This window comes from Staurois parvus, unplaced genomic scaffold (assembly GCF_062004578.1).
Source record: "Staurois parvus isolate SC_StPar_1 unplaced genomic scaffold, SC_StPar_1.0 ptg002603l, whole genome shotgun sequence".
NCBI lineage: Eukaryota > Metazoa > Chordata > Amphibia > Anura > Ranidae > Staurois > Staurois parvus.
The window spans coordinates 1-23,875 of record NW_028320399.1 but is presented as its reverse complement, the minus strand read 5'-3'; the positions used below and the strand labels follow the sequence as shown (position 1 = coordinate 23,875).

The 23,875-nt window shown below is 52.1% G+C and overlaps 2 protein-coding genes across 3 annotated transcripts; one reads left to right on the top strand and one right to left on the bottom strand.

The window, feature by feature from the left end:
* Positions 1-5,886: 5,886 nt before the first annotated feature.
* On the bottom strand, positions 5,887-7,859 carry LOC149430599 (E3 ubiquitin-protein ligase RNF186-like). Its single transcript, XM_089666203.1, has one exon. It carries the CDS (start codon positions 7,733-7,735, stop codon positions 6,911-6,913), a length of 825 nt encoding a protein of 274 aa, XP_089522329.1. The 5' UTR covers positions 7,736-7,859; the 3' UTR covers positions 5,887-6,910.
* A 1,264-nt stretch (positions 7,860-9,123) lies between these two features.
* Positions 9,124-22,097, top strand: LOC149430598 (OTU domain-containing protein 3-like). Of its 2 annotated transcripts, none has more exons than XM_089666205.1 (7): positions 9,124-9,439; positions 10,548-10,696; positions 12,278-12,390; positions 14,096-14,218; positions 17,609-17,716; positions 19,353-19,449; positions 21,832-22,097. In XM_089666205.1, exons 1-7 carry the CDS (start codon positions 9,237-9,239, stop codon positions 22,080-22,082), a joined length of 1,044 nt encoding a protein of 347 aa, XP_089522331.1. In that variant the 5' UTR covers positions 9,124-9,236; the 3' UTR covers positions 22,083-22,097. The 2 variants fall into 2 exon arrangements, with proteins under 2 accessions (XP_089522331.1, XP_089522330.1); XM_089666204.1 differs by having other exon boundaries at positions 9,130-9,439; positions 21,829-22,097.
* Positions 22,098-23,875: the final 1,778 nt, after the last annotated feature.

Genomic DNA, 23,875 nt, shown 5'->3' with positions numbered 1-23,875 from the left:
TATCAGAGGATTATCTACAGGAACACTCTTCCAGGGACAGGGATATCAGGATTATTACACACAGGAACACTCTTCCAGGGACAGGGATATCAGGATTATTACATACAGGAACACTCTTCCAGGGACAGCGATATCAGGATGATTACATACAGCAGCACTCTTCAGAGACAAGGATTCTTTAGTTTGCATTAAAAGCTTTAGCGACGGTTTCAACACTTTTCAGAAAATAGGATTTATTCCTAAAAAGGTCAATATGGTGCAATTAAAATATTTACAGAAAAAGATGTAACAAAGATATAAAGAGAACAATAAAACAGAAATAAATGAAGAGTTCAGAAGGCAATGTCCTTGGTTTGAGCCGAGTCCAATCGTCCGAACAAAAAGGTTGCCTTGGATCTCAAGCCTCTTAGATGGTTCCTGATCGATGTTAAAGGAGAGCTCCCCTCTCCAGGCTGTCAGTCTTTTTCTATCATCTCAAAAGGGGTGTCTCCTGAGAACAAATGACCAATCATCCAGTTTGGGGAAGGGTGTTAGGTGGTAACCAAGGTTATGACGGTCAATAACCTCCAATAGGTGCAGGTAGCATCCTATCAACTGGCAGATTAATATCTAGAATTATATTCCAAACGCAAAGATACCAAACACAGCGCACCCTTGTCACCCAGGAGGAAAGAGACAGCTTCTTCTCTCTTGTAGGTACTGATATAGTCATGTAATGTCTCGTGTGATTCATATTAAAATGATCTATCAGAATATATACTTCATTTTAACCACTTGCCTGCCGGGCGCTTCTACCCCCTTCCTGCCTGCCGGGCGCTTCTACCCCCTTCCTGCCTGCCGGGCGCTTCTACCCCCTTCCTGCCCACCGGGCACTTCTACCCCCTTCCTGCCCACCGGGCACTTCTACCCCCTTCCTGCCCACCGGGCACTTCTACCCCCTTCCTGCCTACAGGGCACTTCTACCCCCTTCCTGCCTGCCGGGCGCCTCTACCCCCTTCCTGCCTGCCGGGCGCCTCTACCGCCTTCCTGCCTACAGGACACTTCTACCGCCTTCCTGCCTACCGGGCGCCTCTACCCCCTCCCTGCCTACCGGGCGCCTCTACCCCCTCCCTGCCTACCGGGCGCCTCTACCCCCTCCCTGCCTACCGGGCACCTCTACCCCCTCCCTGCCTACAGGGCACTTCTACCGCCTTCCTGCCTACAGGACACTTCTACCGCCTTCCTGCCTACAGGGCACTTCTACCGCCTTCCTGCCTACCGGGCACCTCTACCCCCTTCCTGCCTACAGGACACTTCTACCCCCTCCCTGCCTACAGGACACTTCTACCCCCTCCCTGCCTACCGGGCGCCTCTACCCCCTTCCTGCCTACAGGACACTTCTACCCCCTCCCTGCCTACAGGACACTTCTACCCCCTCCCTGCCTACAGGACACTTCTACCCCCTCCCTGCCTACCGGGCACCTCTACCCCCTCCCTGCCTACCGGGCACCGCTACCCTCTTCCTGCCTACAGGGCAGTTCTACCCCCTCCCTGCCTACAGGACACTTCTACCCCCTTCCCGCCTACAGGACACTTCTACCCCCTTCCCGCCTACAGGACACTTCTACCCCCTTCCTGCCCACCGGGCACTTCTACCCCCTCCCTGCCTACAGGACACTTCTACCCCCTTCCTGCCTACCGGGCACTTCTACCCCCTCCCTGCCTACAGGGCACTTCTACCCCCTCCCTGCCTACAGGGCACTTCTACCCCCTCCCTGCCTACAGGGCACTTCTACCCCCTTCCTGCCTACCGGGCACCTCTACCCCCTTCCTGCCTACCGGGCACCTCTACCCCCTTCCTGCCTACCGGGCACCTCTACCCCCTTCCTGCCCACCGGACACTTTCCCCCCCTTCCTGCCCAGGCCAATTTTCAGCTTTCAGCGCTGTCACACTTTGAATGACAATTGCGCGGTCATGCAACACTGTACCCATATAAAATTTTTATAATTTTTTTCTCACAAATAGAGCTTTCCTTTTGTGGTATTTACTCACCGTCGCGTTTTTTTTTTGCGCTATAAACAAAAAAAGAGCAAATAAAATTTGAAAAAAAAAGGTTTCTTTGTTTCTATTATTACATTTTGCAAACAGGTAATTTCTCTCCTTTACTGATGTGCATTGATGAGGCAGCACTAATGAGGTGGCACGGATAGGCAGCACTGATGATGGGCACTGACTGGCAGCACTGCTGGGCTGCACTGACGGGCACTGGTGGGTGGCACAGGTGGGTGACACTGATGGGCACAGGTGGGTGACACAGGTGGGTGGCACAGGTGGGCACAAGTGGGTGGCACTGCTGGGCACTGATCATCCCTTCTCTGACAACTGCGGGTTCTCGGCAGTACTTTCCCCACGTTCTGACAGCGTGAGGAAAGTGCAGCCGAGAACCGGCAATTGCATTTCCCTGTGATCAGCGTGTCATTGGACACGGCTTGATCACGTGGTAAAAAGCAGCTGTGGTTGGCCTTTTACCACATCACGTGATCAGCTGTGACCGTAGGACACAGCGATCACGGAGATCGCCGGATGCATCATATGACGCCCTCCAGGAACTGGCCGGCCTCAGTATAGCCGTCATTCAGCTATCTGCGGTCAGCAACTGGTTAATGTGCCCAGTTCCTGCTGAAGTTTATGAATTGTATGAAAAATGACTCGTGTGGAATGTACATTTTGTGGCACAGTCTGCCCTAATGAAGGCCATAGATGGGCCGTTTATTGGCCAAATTGTCAGCCGAAAAATCGGTCGGTGCCGTTGCCGATGCTGCCACCAATGTCCACGAAAGAATGGGACAAAAAAACAGTTTGACAGAGACGGGGGAGCGCACCATACAATGTGACGGGGGAGCGCACCATACAATGTGACGGGGAGCGCACCATACAATGCGGCAGCAATACAAATACATTGTTTTTATTTGGATACAAATGGATACATTTGTTGCAACCGCAAGACTTTTTCATATAAAATATAATAGCCGACTTCTTCTTCTTTACAGTAAAAAGAATGCTGGCAACCTTGCAGGTCACGGCTCATGCGCAGAATTTTTAATCGGGAAAACGACCGATTTGCCCATCATTGCCGGGAAAATTGTCCAAATCGGCTGCAAATTTTCCAACGTGACCGATAAAAAAAAACTGCAAAAAACCCGAAAAACGGCCGACCAATTAACCCACTAACAGTGCAAAAGTCGTCCGATTTTTTTAATCGGATGAAAAATCGGCCGATTTTCGACCTATCTATGGCCGGCGTAACAGGTCGTGACTGACTGAGTTATTGTTTTACGATCGGTCAGAGGAAAGTGATTTCAAAGCAGACCCCCTGGAACCAGACTAATTAGCTGTTTACAGCCCTGGAGCTCATCCAGCTGTAGTTTATTTAGGATAAGAGGTCCTTTTGACCTTTGTGACGGAGGGTAGGCAGGACAGAACACACAGAGTAGATGGCAAACGCACGAAGCTTTATTGAGGCAAACAGATGACAGTCACCGAATAGGGGAGTTCGCAGGGAGGGTGAATACGCCAGTACAGGGCAACAAGGAGGGACCAACACACTTAAAGTCCAACACCGAGAGCCAAGGGAGAGTCTCTGTAGCAAGTAATCCAACAGGGGGGGTTGGTGTGAGTCTCTGTAGCAAGTAATCCAACGGGGGGGGGGGTTGGTGTGAGTCTCTGTAGCAAGTAATCCAACAGGGGGGGTTGGTGTGAGTCTCTGTAGCAAGTAATCCAACAGGGGGGGTTGGTGTGAGGTCAGCACAAGAACAGTTCAAGTGAAGCAGGCAGAGAGCATGTACTCATGGATCTCTGGTGACTAGCAGACAGTCTTCCCCAGCATTGGGGGAAGTGGGGTCCTAGGCAGCCTTGGGTCTCTGCCGAGCCTGGCCACGAAAGGTCCCAGCCGCAGCCTGGGCCCCTTCCGTCAGCTAAACAGTGGTGAATACCTCGGGAGCTCTGGCATTAGCTTCTTAAAACTGATGTCGGACCCCCTAGTCACCTAGGCAACAGGAGGGGGAGGGGCCCGGAGCTGGCATGGCTCCAGCTCGTCTTAGGAATGCCTTTCATCTTTGCAGGAGGGGAGAGGGGCACGGATGAGAGATGGCAGAGAGAGCAGGGACAGAGCAAGGGGGCTGAGAGGGGAAAGCAGCTGCGACAACCTCCATTCAACTTATAGCTATGTATTCCATGGAGGACAGGAGAGAACATGGCTGAGACCTAACAAGATGGCTGTCATGTACAGCGTCCATGCCTCTTTTGCGCACAATCGTCACACATGGGTGCCCTCTAAGTGTGGCTTGATATTCGCTGAGAACCAGTTTGTCTCCGATAGAGGTAGTTCCATATGTAATCTGCGGGGAATCAGGTCCAAACTACACAATAATGGGGTCGGAGGTAGATCCCCATATTTATTTCTCTTGACCCGGAGTCTGTGGCGTGGAATTGATTCTGGCGGTATCACGCTTACTACACTTGGACCGATTGTTTCTAGATTGAGAAGCGGCTCTGCGAAATATCTTTTTAGGCCAAGGTTTGACTGTATCCTCTAGCCAACAAATGTGTGTGGAGTAGGTCTTCTTCTCTACAAAAAAATCACCATCGTTGGAACAATTTTGCCTGGGCCATAAGTATTGTCTATATGGTATCGAAGTTACTAGGGGGAGGTTGGATGGAAACTGTTGGCATGCAATTGCCTGCCGTTTCTTTGTGATACAAAGCACTGCCCAAACAGCCTTCATGTTTGCACCAGACTGGCATATCCAGAAATCGAATACTCTCTTTATGATGGGACATGGTAAAACTCAAGTTGAAGGCATTCGCATTAAGCTCCTCCAGAAACTGACATAACAGATCCATGGACCCGTCCCGAACCATAAAAATATCATCGATGTAGCGATGACATGACAAAATTTGACTGGTATATGTGGAAAGGTGACCATTTGCTAACAGAAGTTGCTCAAATGCCCATGGGTACAGGTCGACGTAGAATGGGGCACAGAAGGGTCCAAATCTAAAAGAGGGACAATACTGAAGAAAAAAGGAACAGATGAGATTTGGGTTCAAAATAAGACATTTATGGAGGGATAGAAGAAATCTGAGTTCCAAAGAGGATTTTTGTTGAAGAAAAGAAAGATGGAGGGGATATGGGTTTAAAAGAAAGACTCCACTGGAGGGAAAAAAAATAAATAAAAAGAGGAGATCTAGGTTTAAAAGAGAGACTCTGCTGGAGGGAAACTAAATTAGGGAGATCTGAATTCAAAAGAGAGACTCTGCTGGAGGGAAGAGAGATCGAGGAGATATGGGTTCAAAAGAGATGGATGGTAAAGGGATAGAGGGGATTTGTGTTTAAAAGAGAGTCTGTTGGAGGGAAGATAGATAAAGGAGATCTGAATTCAAAATAGAGATAGAGGAGATCTGGGATCAAAAGAGAGACTATGCTGGAAGTAAGACAGAGGAGATCTGGGTTCAAAGGAGAGCCTGTTGGAGGGAAGAGAGAGAGGGGGGAGGGGGAAGAGAGGGGGGGAGAAGAGAGAGAGGGGGGGAGAGAAGAGAGAGGGGGGAGAGAGAGAAGAGAGAGAGGGGGGGAGAGAGAAGAGAGAGGGGGGGGAGAGAGAAGAGAGAGGGGGGGAGAGAGAAGAGAGAGGGGGGGGAGAGAGAAGAGAGAGAGAGAGAGAGGGGGGAGAGAGAAAAGAGAGAGAGAAGAGAGAGGGGGGGAGAGAGAGAAGAGAGAGGGGGGAGAGAGAGAAGAGAGAGGGGGGAGAGAGAGAAGAGAGAGGGGGGAGAGAGAGAAGAGAGGGGGGGAGAGAGAGAAGAGAGGGGGGGAGAGAGAGAAGAGAGAGAGGGGGGAGAGAGAGGGGGAGAGAGAGGAGAGAGGGGGGAGAGAGAGAGAAGAGAGAGAGGAGAGAGGGGGGAGAGAGAGGAGATCTGGGTTCAAAAGACAGATTTTGATGAAGAGAAGAGAGATTGAGGAGATATGGGCTTAAAAGGGAGACTCTGCTGGAAGGTAAAGGGATAGAGGGCATCTGGGTTCAAAACAGTCTGTTGGAGGGAAGATAGATAAAGGAGATCTGAATTCAAAATAGAGACAGAGAAGATCTGGGTTCAAAAGAGAGACTCTGCTGGAGGTAAAATAGAGGAGATCTGGGTTCTAAAGAGAGCCTGTTGGAGGGAAGAGAGAGAGAGGAAATCTGGGTTCAAAAGACAGATTTTGATGAAGAAGAGAGAGAGAGAGGAGATATGGGTTCAAAAGAGAGACTCTGCTGGATGGTAAAGCAATAGAGGGGATCTGGGTTCAAAAGAGAGTCTGTTGAAGGAAAGAGAGGGGAGATATGGGTTCACAAGACAGACTTTGATTAAGAGAAGAGAGATTGAGGAGATATGGGTTCAAAAGAGAGAGCCTGCTGGAGGGTAAAAGGGACAGAGGGGATCTGGGTTCAAAAGACAGTCTTTGCAGGAAGAGAGATCGAGGGGACCTGGGTTCAAAAGAGATTCTGCTGGTGGGAAGATAGAGATCTGGACATGAACGAAGGTCACTTATTATTATTATACAGTATTTATAAAGTGCCAACAGTTCGCTCGGCGCTGTACATTACAATGGGAGACAGAACATGCGACACAGAAGGATTTGGGTCCAAAAAAGGGACAGTAAGAGAGACAGATGGGATTTGGTAGGAAAGAGGAATGCTAGGAGAGGAACAGGATTTGGTTTCAAAAGAGGGTGGTTTAAAGCCACGCTGTCCTAAAAGTTGCAACCTATAAATGTACGGTTTTGTCAGCAGAGTCTATAGGTGAACATGTACACTTTGCCACGTAGACATCACACAGTTCACAGTCTGATCTATAAGTGGAGACAAAAGAATGTATCACATGGAGAAGACATCTGGACTACATGGTCAGCTGTCCTATTCCACCTTTGTGGTGGTCCTGTTGTCCCGGTTGACTCGCTGTGCCTGGCAATCTCACCTTCCAGTAGGGGTTGAAGCACAGCAGAATGGTTATTATAACGACCACCCCCAGAGCAACTCCCAGCATCCACTTCATAATCCCAGTGTAGATAAACTGAAGAATGACAATCAGCACGATCAGCAGCATCAAAAGCAGGACCACCATTCTCTTCGCGGCGGACCACTGTCTCCCGCTCCTTTGGTCCTCTGAGATCCAGGTCATGCCAATGTGGTTCAGCCTTATGGTCGTCTCTGGCGATCCGGAGGCTTCAGGGACGACGACCTTCGGCTCAGGATTCTGCAACTGGCTCATCAGCAGCTCCTGGTTTTGCAAAGTGCATACAAGTCCTCCGAAGACTGTGGTGGGCGCCCTGCAGATGGGGCACGCGATCCTCCAGGTGCCCCCTTCATTACGAACCAGGAGTTTGAGGCATATAGCACAAAAGCTGTGCTTGCAAAACAGTTCTTTGGGGAGCCGGTGGACGTCATATCTGCTGAAACAAACGGGACAGTCCATATCTGTAAGGCAAGAATTCGGGGTCTCCACTTTGGCTGAGGAAGGTTTCAAATCCTCCGAACCCTCGTTGACCATCTGCTGTACCTCGGAGGATTCCGGGGGAGAAGAAGCCAGGGCAGGCGGGGGTGCTTCTTGCGTTTCTTCTGTGGTTTCGCCAACTTCCAAATTGATTTCGGTTTCTGTGATCGTGAGATGGTCACATCCCAAAATTTCTTTGGTGGCCCCAGAAGAGCCCGTTTCTTCCCCCATGTCTGAACTTGGCAGGAATCGTTTACTGCCGGTTGTGGTGAATTCAGGCAGTCAAGGCAACTGGTTCCAGATGGCTACTGACTTCTGTTTATCAACGGGTGGATTAAATTTTAACTCGCGTTAGATTAGGTTTTATGGCTGCTGATAAAGTTTACATCTACGTCTGATAGGAGGATGTTCCTGCAGCAGGATGGAGGGGAAGAGCTTCATTTCAACACCTGCCATCTGTCGGGGAGGTTCAACAGGCCAAACACAACCTAAATACAAAAGGGATAACAGGCGCATGGTGTGGCGGTCCATGTATGTTTCAGGAGTTCCAAAACGTTGAGTTTTTAGTTCTATAGACTTCAATGGGAACGCTGCAGAAAAGCATGTATTGCGTTTTTGCTGCATTTAAAATCTGCCTAGCGACAAGAAAAAAACCAAATGCGTCAAAACGCAAAGCAGAAACGCAACCTGCATAGGTATAAATCTAGACTAAGGCTCGGTTCACACCTATGCAGTTTGCGTTTGTTGCGTTTTTTGACACATTTTGCAGCGGGTTTTTTAATTTTATTTTTCTTGTTGCTAGGCAGATTTAAAACGCAGCAAAAACACACTACATGCTTGTCTGCAGTGTTTCCATTGAAGTCTAAAGAATCAAAAATGCAACTTTTTGCAATAAAAACAAACAAAAAGTAACCCTTTCCAAAAAAACGCACCGGGTGAAAATGCGGAGATGTTAAACAGACTGTAGCGCGTTTCTGCAAAACGCAAAGGTGTGAACCTAGGTTACATATACGTGAATGTGCACAGTGGGTGTACAAAAATGGCAACCTCTCGGTAACGGTCCGCTTCTACTGAAGCAGGAGTACAAAAATGGCTGCGCTTTAAATCCTAGAAGGAACTAAGGGCACAGTGGGTGTACCAAGATGGCGTCAAAAGAGCGTAAAGGGAACACAAAGATGGCGACGTATAAGATACTTGAAACCACAATGGGTGCACCAAGATAACCGCCAATTACGTACTGATGCGTCTAGAGATGCATGGGGAGTACCAAGATGGCGGCACCAACTCGAAAGTATGTGCATAGTGGGTGTACCAAGATGGCCGTCAATTACGGTATCATGCAGCTGGAGTGGAAGGGGAGCGGAGCACCAAGATGGCGGAAGCTGTTAGTAGAGCTGCTGGGTGTAGCTGACGAACTCCTCCCTGTTGATCGTCTCTGCGGAACCCACCCGAGCTACAAAGACTGAAGGACCGCCACTTCCTGTAAATAATTGACAGAACTGCTAGCCCACGCCCATTGAACAATAGAGAGGATGAGACACTCCCGGTCACGCCCACTTTAACATAGATGCGACTTTCGGTATTTTTGCCAGAACAGTCAGCCACGCCCAGTTTACCATAGAGACGGAATAACACCTCCTCTAATCCTTAACAAAGTGGGCGTGGTTGGCCGTTTTGTCAGAGAATACCGGAAGTGTAATTCGGGTTCCCCGGCTCGGTCGGGCTGTCTATCATGTCCAGGAAGCAGAGCGTTCGGCCCCGGCCGGGGAAGAAGGCGGAAACGGAGAGGAAGAGAGACGAGCGGGCCGCTCGGCGAGCTCTGGCGAAGGAGCGGAAGAACCGGGCTGGAGAGACGGTGGACGCCGAGGAGTTTGTCAGCTTCACTAACCAGCTGCAAGTCCTGGGGCTCCGGATGAGGGAAGTTCCGGGAGACGGGTCAGTACCGGGTGTAAGCTTTTGTGCTATCCGAGGCGCCGCCATCTTGGTACACCCAGAGTCTATTTGAGGAGACGCCATCTTGGTACACCCGTTTCTGTGCTATCAGAGGCGCCGCCATCTTTGTACACCCAGATTTTGTGGCCAAGTTAGAAGCCAATTCACCTCCCAGCATGTCTTTGGAGGGTGGGAGGAAACTGGAGGAAACCCACGCAGGCACAGGGAGAACATGCAAACTCCAGGCAGGTGGTGCCGTGGCTGGGATTCGAACCGACGACCCGAGTACTGGCAGGCGGAAGTGCTAACCATTTAGCCACCAGTTTTACCCTCGTAAATGCCGCCCCAACTGCAGACATTGCAACATGCGTGGCGAATGCAGCGGGGCCCCGATTATTGAACGAGTCGTGTTTGGCAGAACTTGGTGCCCGATAAATGCACCGGGGGTTGAATTCTGGCTGAGAAGCAATGGGCATGATGCTTCGCATCGCTACTCAGCTGCCATGCCGTCACTGCCAGCCGAATGGGGCCGCCCAGCAACTGCGTACAATGCGTGCAGCTCAGTGGTCTTGGGTTAAGGGGGTCAGAACTGGCGATGAGGAGGTGACATACCCCCTCACTACCTGTCACCCTCTGAACCGCAATCCAACAATGATCGCTCTTCAGAGGGCACCTCAAGTGTAAACAAGATAAAAACAAGTGTGAGGAGAAAAAATTTTTTTTTTACCTTTTTTTGTGTGTCCCCGCCCACAATTCTTACCTGATCCGCATCTCCATCCAGCAGTGTGCACAAGAGCCTCGGTTCTCCCTCATTGGCTGAGGCAGCAGCGGGAGCCATTGGCTGCCAATCGCATTCAGTGAGGAGGGAGGGGGTGGGGTCAAGCCGCGCTCTGTGTGTCCTATAGAGGAGCTCAGGAGCGAGCGCACACATGTGCCTCCAGAGCAAGTGGATTACTATGGAGGCACTCAGTGGGGAGGGGCCGGGAGCGCCGGCAGGGGAACCTGAGAAGAGGAGTCAGGTCAGTATGACCTTGTTTAAAAAAAAAAAAAAATCGGGAACCTTTAATATCACTTTAGAGCTGCAGTCTTATAAAGATAATTCTTCTATCAGGAACTGCCTGTTCCGGGCCCTGGGGGACCAGCTGGAGGGCCACTCGCGGAACCATCTCAAACATCGCCAGGAGACCGCGGACTACATGATCCGGCACCGCAACGACTTCGAGCCGTTCGTGGAAGATGACGTCCCCTTCGACAAACATGGTGAGAGCTCCAATGTCCGCAGCCACCTATTGACCCGACAATGTCAGCATCTTCTACTCAGTGGGGGAGGTGTACTAAAACGGGAGCACTCCGCCTCTCCCGGACTCCCCTGTCCTAGACACGCCTCTCCCGGACTCCCCTGTCCTAGACACGCCTCTCCCGGACTCCCCTGTCCTAGACACGCCTCTCCCGGACTCCCCTGTCCTAGACACGCCTCTCCCGGACTCCCCTGTCCTAGACACGCCTCTCCCGGACTCCCCTGTCCTAGACACGCCTCTCCCGGACTCCCCTGTCCTAGACACGCCTCTCCCGGATTCCCCTGTCCTAGACACGCCTCCCCCGGAAACTCCCCCCTTTCCGATCTTGGACACGCCTCACCCCCATCCCAGACACGCCTCTCCCCCGTCCTGGACACGCCTCCCCTAGATTCCCCCATCCTAGACACGCCTCTTTTGGATTCCCCCATCCTAGACACACCTGTCCTGGATACCCCTATCCTAGACACTCCTCTTCTGTGTTCCCCTATCCTAGGCACGCCTCTCCTAGAAAATCCCCCCCCCCTTCCCATCCCAGACACTCCTCTCCACCGTCCCCGGACACGCCTCCTGGATTCCCCTATCCTAGACGCGACTCTCCCAGAAACTCTCCCCCTTTCTCGTCCCACACACTCCTCTTCCCCATCCCGGACACGCCTCTCCCGGACTCCCCTGTCCCGGACACGCCTCTCCCGGACTCCCCTGTCCCGGACACGCCTCTCCCGGACTCCCCTGTCCCGGACACGCCTCTCCCGGACTCCCCTGTCCCGGACACGCCTCTCCCGGACTCCCCTGTCCCGGACACGCCTCTCCCGGACTCCCCTGTCCCGGACACGCCTCTCCCGGACTCCCCTGTCCCGGACACGCCTCTCCCGGACTCCCCTGTCCCGGACACGCCTCTCCCGGACTCCCCTGTCCCGGACACGCCTCTCCCGGACTCCCCTGTCCCGGACACGCCTCTCGCCGACTCCCCTGTCCCGGACACGCCTCTCGCCGACTCCCCTGTCCCGGACACGCCTCTCGCCGACTCCCCTGTCCCGGACTCGCCTCTCGCCGACTCCCCTGTCCCGGACTCGCCTCTCGCCGACTCCCCTGTCCCGGACACGCCTCTCGCCGACTCCCCTGTCCCGGACACGCCTCTCGCCGACTCCCCTGTCCCGGACACGCCTCTCGCCGACTCCCCTGTCCCGGACACGCCTCTCGCCGACTCCCCTGTCCCGGACACGCCTCTCGCCGACTCCCCTGTCCCGGACACGCCTCTCGCCGACTCCCCTGTCCCGGACACGCCTCTCGCCGACTCCCCTGTCCCGGACACGCCTCTCCCGGACTCCCCTGTCCCGGACACGCCTCTCCCGGACTCCCCTGTCCCGGACACGCCTCTCCCGGACTCCCCTGTCCTAGGCACCCCTAATAGTAGAATACAGCAATGACAAGTTCATAAACAGATATAAAAGCCCCATTTAGTGCGATGAGCAGCGCTTGTCTGTATACAGAGGAGTGTTGGGGTCCCGTCCTGAGCTCAGTGTCTTATCTTTTCTCCTTCTAGTGGACAACTTGGCGCAGCCCGGGACGTTCGCCGGAAATGACGCCATTGTGGCTTTTGCACGCAGTAAACAAGTGAATATCGTCATTCACCAACTCAACAATCCGCTGTGGCAGGTGAGTGTTCAGGGAAACGCATTCAGGATCTTTGTTTCATTTTTACACTCCGGATTGTAAGCAACGACCGTTCGCAGTGTGCGCCTTAAGCACGTCTTTTTGTTCTTTCTGAATTCATCTCCCGTTAAAAAAAAACCAAACAAACACACCCACCCCACTTGCCACACCCATACCCACTTGCCACACCCACCTCATCTGTGGGCGGGGAAATCCTAGGGATTTAAAGCTGCAGTTTTAATCTGGTTACATTTAGTCTTCCCTGGTCTCTCCTCGCCCCTCCTCCATATATCTCTGTTTTCATTCCATACCTTATATTATACTTAGTGATGTCATCACTGGGTCTCTGTGCTTCTTTATGCAATGCAGCCAGATCATGGCTGGTGGGAGAGGCCAGTAGGGGGCTGTACATAGCTTTCTGAAAACATCACAGCACCCTGCCTCAGTGCTCCTCTCAAGAGCCCTCGGTCCTTGTGCAAACAGTGGGAGAACATATGCAAAAATCAAAATGCATGGATGAGTGAGAATCAGTCTGGAGGAGTGGGCGGTCCTAGGCAGGCCTTAGGTGAAGACCACAGGTGATGCTGAGCCTCCATGATTGTGAGAAGCTCCCAGTGTGCGGTGATATCAGAGGAAGACGTCTCAGTCCAGGAGAGGAGCCGCTACGCCTGTGCAAGACTGAAGGGGAGGAGCCGGCACACCTGTGCAAGACTGAAGGGGAGGAGCCGGTACACCTGTGCAAGACTGAAGGGGAGGAGCCGGTACGCCTGTGCAAGACTGAAGGGGAGGAGCCGGCACACCTGTGCAAGACTGAAGGGGAGGAGCCGGCACACCTGTGCAAGACTGAAGAGGAGGAGCCGGTACGCCTGTGCAAGACTGGAGGGGAGGAGCCGGCACGCCTGTACAAGACTGGAGGGGAGGAGCCGGTACGCCTGTGCAAGACTGAAGGGGAGGAGCCGGCACGCCTGTGCAAGACTGAAGGGGAGGAGCCGGCACGCCTGTACAAGACTGGAGGGGAGGAGCCGGTACGCCTGTGCAAGACTGAAGGGGAGGAGCCGGCACACCTGTGCAAGACTGGAGGGGAGGAGCCGGCACACCTGTGCAAGACTGGAGGGGAGGAGCCGGTACACCTGTGCAAGACTGGAGGGGAGGAGCCGGCACACCTGTACAAGACTGGAGGGGAGGAGCCGCTACACCTGTGCAAGACTGGAGGGGAGGAGCCGGTACACCTGTGCAAGACTGGAGGGGAGGAGCCGGCACACCTGTACAAGACTGGAGGGGAGGAGCCGGTACACCTGTGCAAGACTGGAGGGGAGGAGCCGGCACACCTGTACAAGACTGGAGGGGAGGAGCCGGTACACCTGTACAAGACTGGAGGGGAGGGCGGAGGGAGGATTTATATAAAATGTAACAATTTCTTGTAGTTGATCTTTGATTATCGCCCTCTTTTTCCTCCATGACGATAATAATTTGGATTTCCTCCAATACAATGTGATCCTCAGTGTGATCTTTGGTGCGGATCTATGAGGGATTGGTGTGTGTGTAGTCTGAGTCCTCCTGACACGATGGGGTTTGTAGTTCTGATCCATCTTTAGAAATCATTTCATTCTGTCTGCTGCGGATGTTCCGCCATTTGCACAGAGTAGGGGGAGGGGCCCTATTCCCGCCACTCGGAGGAATCTCCGCCTATCTCTGTCTCTGATTGCAGATCCGAGGTTCAGATAAGAGCGGCATCCAGGAGCTGCACATCGCCTACCGCTACGGGGAGCACTACGACAGCGTGCGCCACGTCAACGACAACGCCGAGACGCCGGCCAACCTGCACACAGAGGTGAAGCCACACGGCCGATGGGGAATCTCGTGGTTCTCCGACACCTTTCATGTACCAAAGTGACTGAAATACCCATCATGTGTTAAAGATGAATAACGGTCGGTGCCTTCCTGTCCTGGTGACAACCGCTCCCCCCATGTCTTGTATGGGGGTCACAAGGACAGGAAATCCTGCCGTGTGCATTTTGAATGTAGCAACTCCGTTTTCCCAGTGACATAACTGGCCCCTCGCGAGAGCCATGGTTTTTTTTTTTTTGGCTTTCATTTGTTTTTTGTTTTTTTTCTGGATTTTCTTTGTTTTGTTTTTTGCTTTCATTTTCTTTTTTTTTTGGCTTTCATTTGGGGTTTTTTTTTTTTTTTTTTTGGCTTTTCTTTTCTTGGTTTTGTTTTTTTTTTCTGGCTTTCATTTGTTTTTTTCTGTCTTTTCTTTGTTTTGTTTTTTGCTTTCATTTGCTTTTTTTTTTGGCTTTCATTTGGGGTTTTTTTTTTTTTTTTTTTTGGCTTTTCTTGGTTTTGTTTTTTTTTCTGGCTTTCATTTGTTTTTTTCTGGCTTTTCTTTGTTTTGTTTTTTGCTTTCATTTGCTTTTTTTTTTGGCTTTCATTTGGGGTTTTTTTTTTTTTTTTTTTGTCTTTTCTTTTCTTGGTTTTGTTTTTTTTTTTTCTGGCTTTCATTTGGGGTTTTTTTTTTTTTTTGGCTTTTCTTTTCTTGGTTTTGTTTTTTTTTTCTGGCTTTCATTTGTTTTTTTCTGTCTTTTCTTTGTTTTGTTTTTTGCTTTCATTTGCTTTTTTTTTTGGCTTTCATTTGGGGTTTTTTTTTTTTTTTTTTTGCTTTTCTTTTCTTGGTTTTGTTTTTTTTTCTGGCTTTCATTTGTTTTTTTCTGGCTTTTCTTTGTTTTGTTTTTGCTTTCATTTGCTTTTTTTTTTGGCTTTCATTTGGGGTTTTTTTTTTTTTTTTTTTGGCTTTTCTTTTCTTGGTTTTGTTTTTTTTTCTGGCTTTCATTTGTTTTTTTCTGGATTTTCTTTGTTTTGTTTTTTGCTTTCATTTGCTTTTTTTTTTGGCTTTCATTTGGGGTTTTTTTTTTTTTTTTTTTTGGCTTTCATTTGGGTTTTTTTTTTTTTTTTTTTGGCTTTCATTTGAGTTTTTTTTGGCTTTTCTTTTCTTGGTTTTGTTTTTTTTTTTTCTGGCTTTCATTTGTTTTTTTGGCTTTGTTTTTTTTGGCTTTCATTTGTTTTTTTTTTTTTTTTTATTTGGGGGTGGAGCTTCCAAGGCAGGCCTTGCATTTTTTTGTTTGCTTTAACATTTCCCCATTCTATTAAAAAAAAAAAAAATCTAGTTAGGCTTTAACCCGATCATGTGATCACTGACTAGGCTTTTACGACTTTCATGCAACTTTTGGGGGTTAACATTGACGTCTGCGGCTCTGAAGTTGAATGAAAGTCGGACCCAAGTAGCGTCTGAACGACTTTAAGTCGCACATAAATGAATAGTTATCATTGGAAAACATGGAGGACGACTTGCCCTATCACTGTGATGTTCAAAGTCGCATGACAAGTCGCACAATCATAAATGGGGTATGAAGGCTCTTCTCTCACTGGTGCGATTTTAAAGTCGTGCGATTTCCAGTGTGACTTAAATGCAACTTATTACACTCTATGGCAGGGGTGGGCAACTGTGGCCCTCCAGCTATTGTAGAACTACAAGTCCCATGAGACATTGCAAAACTGACAGTTACAAGCATGGCTCCCAAAGGCAGAGGCATGATGGGACTTGTAGTTCACCAACAGCTGGAGGGCCACAGTTGCCCACCCCTGCTCTATGGCATTCCAGTCGCAAGAAAGTCGTATCAAAGTAGGCAGCTTTTTTAACCACTTCCCGTCCGGCCCATATATATAAACGTATATAAACGGCCAGACAGGAGCAGTGCAGGAGTGGGCTGCCATTCATAAACAGCGCCCGCATTTTCAGCCTGTGCGCGCTCCCTGGGAACACCGATCGCTGTGCGGGACCTCTGCGTGAGGTCCCGATCATGTGATCACTCATTGGCCAATCGGTGATCACATGATCAGGACCTCGCACAGAGGTCCCGTTCGACGATCGGTATTCCACTGTGTCTGGAGGACACAGCGGGCACCGGATCGCGGTGCTGCTCGCTCCCAAGGAGCGCGCACAAGCAGGGGGCGGGGAGGACGTTTATAAACAGCCACCTGACCCTGCACTGCCACCGTCCGGCCATTTATATACATGGGCCGGACAGGAAGTGGTTAACATGCGCTGCCAGCCCATTAAAATGAATGGGTCACTTCGATCGAGTGCATGAATCCAAAGGGTTCGGGGGGGGGTTGGGCTGGGTACGGTTCGGGGGGGGGGTTGGGCTGGGTACGGTTCGGGGGGGGGGTCGGGCTGGGTACGGTTCGGGGGGGGGGGTCGGGCTGGGTACGGTTCGGGGGGGGGGGGTCGGGCTGGGTACGGTTCGGGGGGGGGGGTCGGGCTGGGTACGGTTCGGGGGGGGGTCGGGCTGGGTACGGTTCGGGGGGGGGGGGGTCGGGCTGGGTACGGTTCGGGGGGGGGGTCGGGCTGGGTACGGGTCGGGGGGGGGGGGGTCGGGCTGGGTACGGTTCGGGGGGTCGGGCTGGGTACGGGTCGGGGGGGGGGGGCCGGGCTGGGTACGGTTCGGGGGGTCGGGCTGGGTACGGGTCGGGGGGTCGGGCTGGGTACGGGTCGGGGGGTCGGGCTGGGTACGGGTCGGGGGGGGGGGTCGGGCTGGGTACGGGTCGGGGGGGGGGGTCGGGCTGGGTACGGTTCGGGGGGTCGGGCTGGGTACGGTTCGGGGGGGGGGGTCGGGCTGGGTACGGGTCGGGGGGGGGGGGGGGTCGGGCTGGGTACGGTTCGGGGGGTCGGGCTGGGTACGGTTCGGGGGGGGGGGGGTCGGGCTGGGTACGGTTCGGGGGGTCGGGGTGGGTACGGGTCGGGGGGGGGGGGGTCGGGCTGGGTACGGTTCGGGGGGTCGGGCTGGGTACGGGTCGGGGGGTTGGGCTGGGTACGGGTCGGGGGGGGGGGGGGCCGGGCTGGGTACGGTTCGGGGGGTCGGGCTGGGTACGGGTCGGGCTGGGTACGGTTCGGGGGGGGGGTCGGGCTGGGTACGGTTCGGGGGGGGGTCGGGCTGGGTACGGTTCGGGGGGGGGTCGGGCTGGGTACGGTTCGGGGGGGGGGGGTCGGGCTGGGTACGGTTCGGGGGGGGTCGGGCTGGGTACGGTTCGGGGGGGGTCGGGCTGGGTACGGTTCGGGGGGGGTCGGGCTGGGTACGGGTCAGGGGGTCGGGCTGGGTACGGGTCGGGGGGGTCGGGCTGGGTACGGGTCAGGGATCTGATTGTTCTGTTTCATCTCCCACAGATGCTTTCCAAAGACGAGTCCAATCGGAAAGGGAAGCAAAAGTCCAATCTGGCAGATGAGCGGCGGGGGGACGCGGTGCAGAAAGTGCGCAATGCCACCGGCTGTGCGGTAATAGAGACCAGAGTGATAATAGATCGTGTGGGGGAGGGGGGGGCTACGAATACTGCATGGGGCTAAATCTCTGCATAGAAACCAATCAGCTTCCAGGCTTTATTGCCAAAGCTTAATTGAACAAGCTGAAGCTAGAAGCTGATTGGCTCCCGTGCAGAGCTGCACCAGATTTCGTAAATCTTCCCCTTTTGACTCATTCAGCTGACGGTGTAATCTGAGCTTTCAAAATTTGGGATCCTTTAAGAAAAGTAATTTTATTTCGGCATATATAACGATGGTCTCCAAACTGCGGCTCAGGGGGGGGGGGGGGCTAGATGTGGCCCTTGGCTTGCTTTTATCTGGCCCTTGGGGCACTATTTTATCCACTGACACCAATTATGGGGCATAATTCCCTCCACTGACACCAATTATGGGGCACTATTCCTCACAATGGCACCAACAATGGGGCCCAATGACACCAATTATGGGGCACTATTCTTCACACTGACCCCAACAATGGGGCCCAATGACACCAAAGAAGGGGCACAATTCCTCACAATGACACCAACAATGGGGCACTATTCCTCACAATGACACCAACAATGGGGCCCAATGACACCAATTATGGGGCATTATTCCTCACAATGACACCAACAATGGAGCCCAATGACACCAAAGAAGGGGCACAATTCCTCACAATGACACCAACAATGGGGCCCAATAACACCAATTATGGGGCACAATTCCTCCAACTGACACCAACGAAGGAACATGGTTTACTCCCACTGACATTTGGACCTTTTCTACTCCCACTGGCCAGAAGTCTAGAGGACAGTAAACTTGCCAATTATGGGGCACGACTCCTCACAATGACACCAATTATGGGGCCCAATGACACCAGTTATGGGGCCCAGTAACACCAATTATGGGGCACAATTCCTCACAATGACACCAACAACTGGGCCCAATGACACCAGTTATGGGGCACAATTCCTCATAATGACACCAATGAAGGGGCACAATTCCTCCCACTGACCCCAACGAAGAGGCCCGGTTTACTCCCAATGACATATGGACCTTCTCTACTCCCACTGGCCAGAGTCCGGACCCCTCGAAGTGCAGAGGACAGTAAACTGGCCCTTTGTTTAGAACGTTTGGGGACCCCCGCTATAAAACATGAGAACGCTGCTGCCTGGCTATGAAAAAAATAAAAAAATTGAAAACCTTTCCATTTGAGGTCCTTCTGCCGCTAAGCAGTGTTTGACTTTTTCTCCGGTCCCATTCAGGCTCTCCCTTTATTCTCCCTCCCTCCTCCTTAGATTAAAGAAATCCTCATCTTGACCCCTGTGGCATTGTTGGGGGGGGGGGGGGGGTACAGAGGTCTTCATGCCACCGGAGGAGAGATCCAACAGGACTCTGTGCTCCCAGATACAGAGCCCCTCCTTGTACTGGTGCCGGCCACCTACAGTGGCGGCACAAAGTGACAACGTCCCACTGCATTCACTGCTGGTGTCACCCTGCAGGAGGAATTCCCATTTACAGGCTGGAAATAAACAAAAATATTCAGTTTGAATTTCTTTACTTTGATGCTTTTTAGGTTTTTTTTTTAACTATTTTTATAACTAACGGTGATCCTCCACCTCTCTGTGCGCAGGACGTTCGCCTGATTCTGCAGAGTCTGGAAGCCGAAAGCTTCGATGTGGAATCTACTATCCAGGTCATTCTGCAGATCGAAGAGCTGAAACAAGTCGGTAAATATTCTCCTGTCTGAACTGATTCCTTTCATGCGGCAAAAATGAGTCGCAAAAATTGATGGAGCGCCAAATTTTGAGGTCATTGAGGACTAGATTTCCAATCCGAATTTCAGCAGCACCTGTATATGCGCCCGGTGTACGCTTTTTGAACGCTCTCACATTGGGTACCTCTACAGGAAAACTGTGTACGCTTTGTGAACGCCCTCACAGTTTTCCCATAGAGGCGCCCGGTGTACGCTTTGTGAGCGCCCTCATATAGTTTTTCCCGTAGAGGTACCCGGTGTACGCTTTTTGAGCGCCCTCACATAGTTTTCCCGTAGAGGCGCCCGGTGTACGCTTTGTGAATGCTCTCGCAAAGTTTTCCCGTAGAGGCGCCCGGTGTACGCTTTGTGAACGCTCTCGCAAAGTTTTCCCGTAGAGGCGCCCGGTGTACGCTTTGTGAACGCCCTCACATAGTTTTCCCGTAGAGGTACCCGGTGTACGCTTTGTGAACGCCCTCACATAGTTTTCCCGTAGAGGTACCCGGTGTACGCTTTGTGAACGCCCTCACATAGTTTTCCCGTAGAGGCGCCTGGTGTACGCTTTGTGAACGCTCTCGCATAGTTTTCCCGTAGAGGCGCCCGGTGTACGCTTTGTGAACGCTCTCACATAGTTTTCCCGTAGAGGCGCCCTTTTTTACGCTTTGTGAACGCCCTCACATAGTTTTCCTGTAGAGGTATCCGGTGTACGCTTTTTGAGCACCCTCACATAGTTTTCCCGTAGAGGCGCCCGGTGTACGCTTTGTGAACGCCCTCACATAGTTTTCCCGTAGAGGCGCCCGGTGTACGCTTTGTGAACGCCCTCACATAGTTTTCCCGTAGAGGTACCCGGTGTACGCTTTGTGAACGCCCTCACATAGTTTTCCCGTAGAGGCGCCTGGTGTACGCTTTGTGAAAACCCTCACATAGTTTTCCCGTAGAGGTACCCGGTGTACGCTTTGTGAACGCTCTCGCATAGTTTTCCCGTAGAGGCGCCTGGTGTACTCTTTGTGAACGCTCTCGCATAGTTTTCCCGTAGAGGCGCACGGTGTACGCTTTGTGAACGCTCTCACATAGTTTTCCCGTAGAGGCGCCCTTTTTTACGCTTTGTGAACGCCCTCACATAGTTTTCCTGTAGAGGTATCCGGTGTACGCTTTTTGAGCACCCTCACATAGTTTTCCCGTAGAGGCGCCCGGTGTACGCTTTGTGAACGCCCTCACATAGTTTTCCCGTAGAGGCGCCTGGTGTACGCTTTGTGAACGCCCTCACATAGTTTTCCCGTAGAGGTGCCCGGTGTACGCTTTGTGAACGCCCTCACATAGTTTTCCCGTAGAGGCGCCCGGTGTACGCTTTGTGAACGCCCTCACATAGTTTTCCCGTAGAGGCGCCTGGTGTACGCTTTGTGAACGCTCTCACATAGTTTTCCTGTAGAGGCACCCAATATGCGCTCTGTGAACACCAAATGACAGCATCCCCGTAGAGGCGCCCGGTGTACGCTTTGTGAACGCCCTCACATAGTTTTCCCGTAGAGGCGCCTGGTGTACGCTTTGTGAACGCCCTCACATAGTTTTCCCGTAGAGGCGCCCGGTGTACGCTTTGTGAACGCCCTCACATAGTTTTCCTGTAGAGGCGCCTGGTGTACGCTTTGTGAACGCTCACATAGTTTTCCGTAGAGGCGCCTGGTGTACGCTTTGTGAACGCTCTCACATAGTTTTCCTGTAGAGGCACCCAATATGCGCTCTGTGAACACCAAATGACAGCATCCCCGTAGAGGCGCCCGGTGTACGCTTTGTGAACGCCCTCACATAGTTTTCCCGTAGAGGCGCCCGGTGTACGCTTTGTGAACGCCCTCACATAGTTTTCCTGTAGAGGCGCCTGGTGTACGCTTTGTGAACGCTCTCACATAGTTTTCCTGTAGAGGCGCCTGGTGTACGCTTTGTGAACGCCCTCACATAGTTTTCCCGTAGAGGCGCCTGGTGTACGCTTTGTGAACGCTCACATAGTTTTCCGTAGAGGCGCCCGGTGTACGCTTTGTGAACGCTCACATAGTTTTCCTGTAGAGGTGCGCGGTGTACGCTTTGTGAACGCTCACATAGTTTTCCGTAGAGGCGCCTGGTGTACGCTTTGTGAACGCTCACATAGTTTTCCTGTAGAGGTGCGCGGTGTACGCTTTGTGAACGCTCACATAGTTTTCCTGTAGAGGCGCCTGGTGTACGCTTTGTGAACGCCCTCACATAGTTTTCCTGTAGGAGGCACCCAATATGCGCTCTGTGAACGCCAACTGACAGCATCCCCGTAGAGGCGCCACGCGTCCCACCGCAGCGGCTCTGATGTTTCTTTTCCTGTATCTGATCTTAGCGGACAGCGCCACGGAATGTATAGCTGAAGGAAGCAGCTGCCACGAGGGCCCAGAACACACAGAAAAGCATGGCACCGTAACCAAGACCAGAACCGGACCAAAGCTGGAGAAATCGAGGGACACGGCTGACCTGAGGAATGTTCCAGATGAGAACAAAGACACCCACAGCCAAAAGGTGCGCTACCACACTGCCCCTAGTGGTGGAATAAAGCCTCACACTCCTGGACCTATCTGCCCCCCACTCTGTATATAGAAGTTCACCTTTCATAACATGTTACACCCACATTCAGGGTGTAACATGTGCATTCAGACTTGCCCCTGCCCCCCCTTCCCAGGGTGTAAACCCCCCCCCCACCCCCCCCCCCAGGGTGTAACATGTTAATTCACTACCCCCGCCACCCCTCCCCCAGTCATGTGTGACTGAGAGACTACAAATCCCAGCAGCCTTAGTGGCTGTCAGCTTGTAGTTCATTCATTCTTCCTGTCAGTATATCCGCTTGCAGATGCACCGACAAATCTGCTGGAGACCTGCGATTGGCTGATCACTGGCGCAATGCTTTCCTGCAACAAAAATTTAAAAAATGCTAATATTTTAACCTGCAAAAAAAAAGTGGCAGTGCAGGGATGGGTGGCCGTTTATAAACTACCTCCCCACCCCCTGCTTGTGCGCGCTACTTGGGAGCGTGCAGTACCGCGATCCTCCGGACACAGTGGAACACCGATCGTCAGACGGGACCTCTGTGTGGGGTCCTGATCATGTGATCACTGATTGGCCAATCGGTGATCACATGCTGAGTAGTGAACAAGATGTCACTTCTGACATCATTGCTTACTATGTGTGAAATCTGTGAATGATCACAGACGTCACATGGTACAGGGCTATTCACAACAGCCTTGTACCATGTGACAAGCTGTGACCAATCACAGCTCACACAGTATTTCTCAATGGCTGCAGGAATGCAGCCAGAGAGAAGGAGAAATGATTGCTTTTACAGCCTTTATGGGTGTAAAAGCAATCAGTGTAAAAAAAAAAATCTTCATCACCCCCCACAAGTAGTACAGTGTCACCATGGTGACACTACTGCTAGGGTGACAGTATGTTAAAAAAAAAATATATATATAATAAAAATGTAAAAAATGTTTTAAAAAATTATAATTTTTGATTATAAACTAATTTGGGTTTTATTTTTTACTAAATAAATTTTGGCCAAGATTTATGATGAAATATTTAATTTTATAAGAAAAACACTTTTTTTCAAAATGTTTGGACTTTTTCATTTATATAGCAAAAAAATTTAAATTCCAGCGGTGAATAAATACCACCAAAATAAAGTTTTATCTGTCTCAAAAAAGTGCTAAAAAATTCATATGGGTACAGTGTTGCATGACCGCGCAATTGTCATTCAAAGTGTGATAGCGCTGAAAATTGGCCTTGGCAGGAGGGGGGGGGGGGGTGAAAGCGTCCGGACTGGAAGGGGGGGGGGAGGGAAGCGTCCGGACTGGAAGGGGGGGGGAGGGAAGCGTCCGGACTGGAAGGGGGGGGGAGGGAAGCGTCCGGACTGGAAGGGGGGGGGAGGGAAGCGTCCGGACTGGAAGGGGGGGGGAGGGAAGCGTCCGGACTGGAAGGGGGGGGGAGGGAAGCGTCCGGACTGGAAGGGGGGGGGAGGGAAGCGTCCGGACCGGAAAGGGGGGGAGGGAAGCGTCCGGACCGGAAAGGGGGGCGTGGGGGGTGAAAGTGTCTGGACCGGAAAGGGGGGCGTGGGGGGTGAAAGTGTCTGGACCGGAAAGGGGGGCTGGGGGTGAAAGTGTCTGGACCGGAAAGGGGGGTGGGGGGTGAAAGCGTCCGGACCGGAAAGGGGGGGTGGGGGGTGAAAGTGTCTGGACCGGAAAGGGGGGCGTGGGGGGTGAAAGTGTCTGGACCGGAAAGGGGGGCTGGGGGTGAAAGTGTCTGGACCGGAAAGGGGGGTGGGGGGTGAAAGCGTCCGGACCGGAAAGGGGGGGTGGGGGGTGAAAGTGTCTGGACCGGAAAGGGGGGCGTGGGGGGTG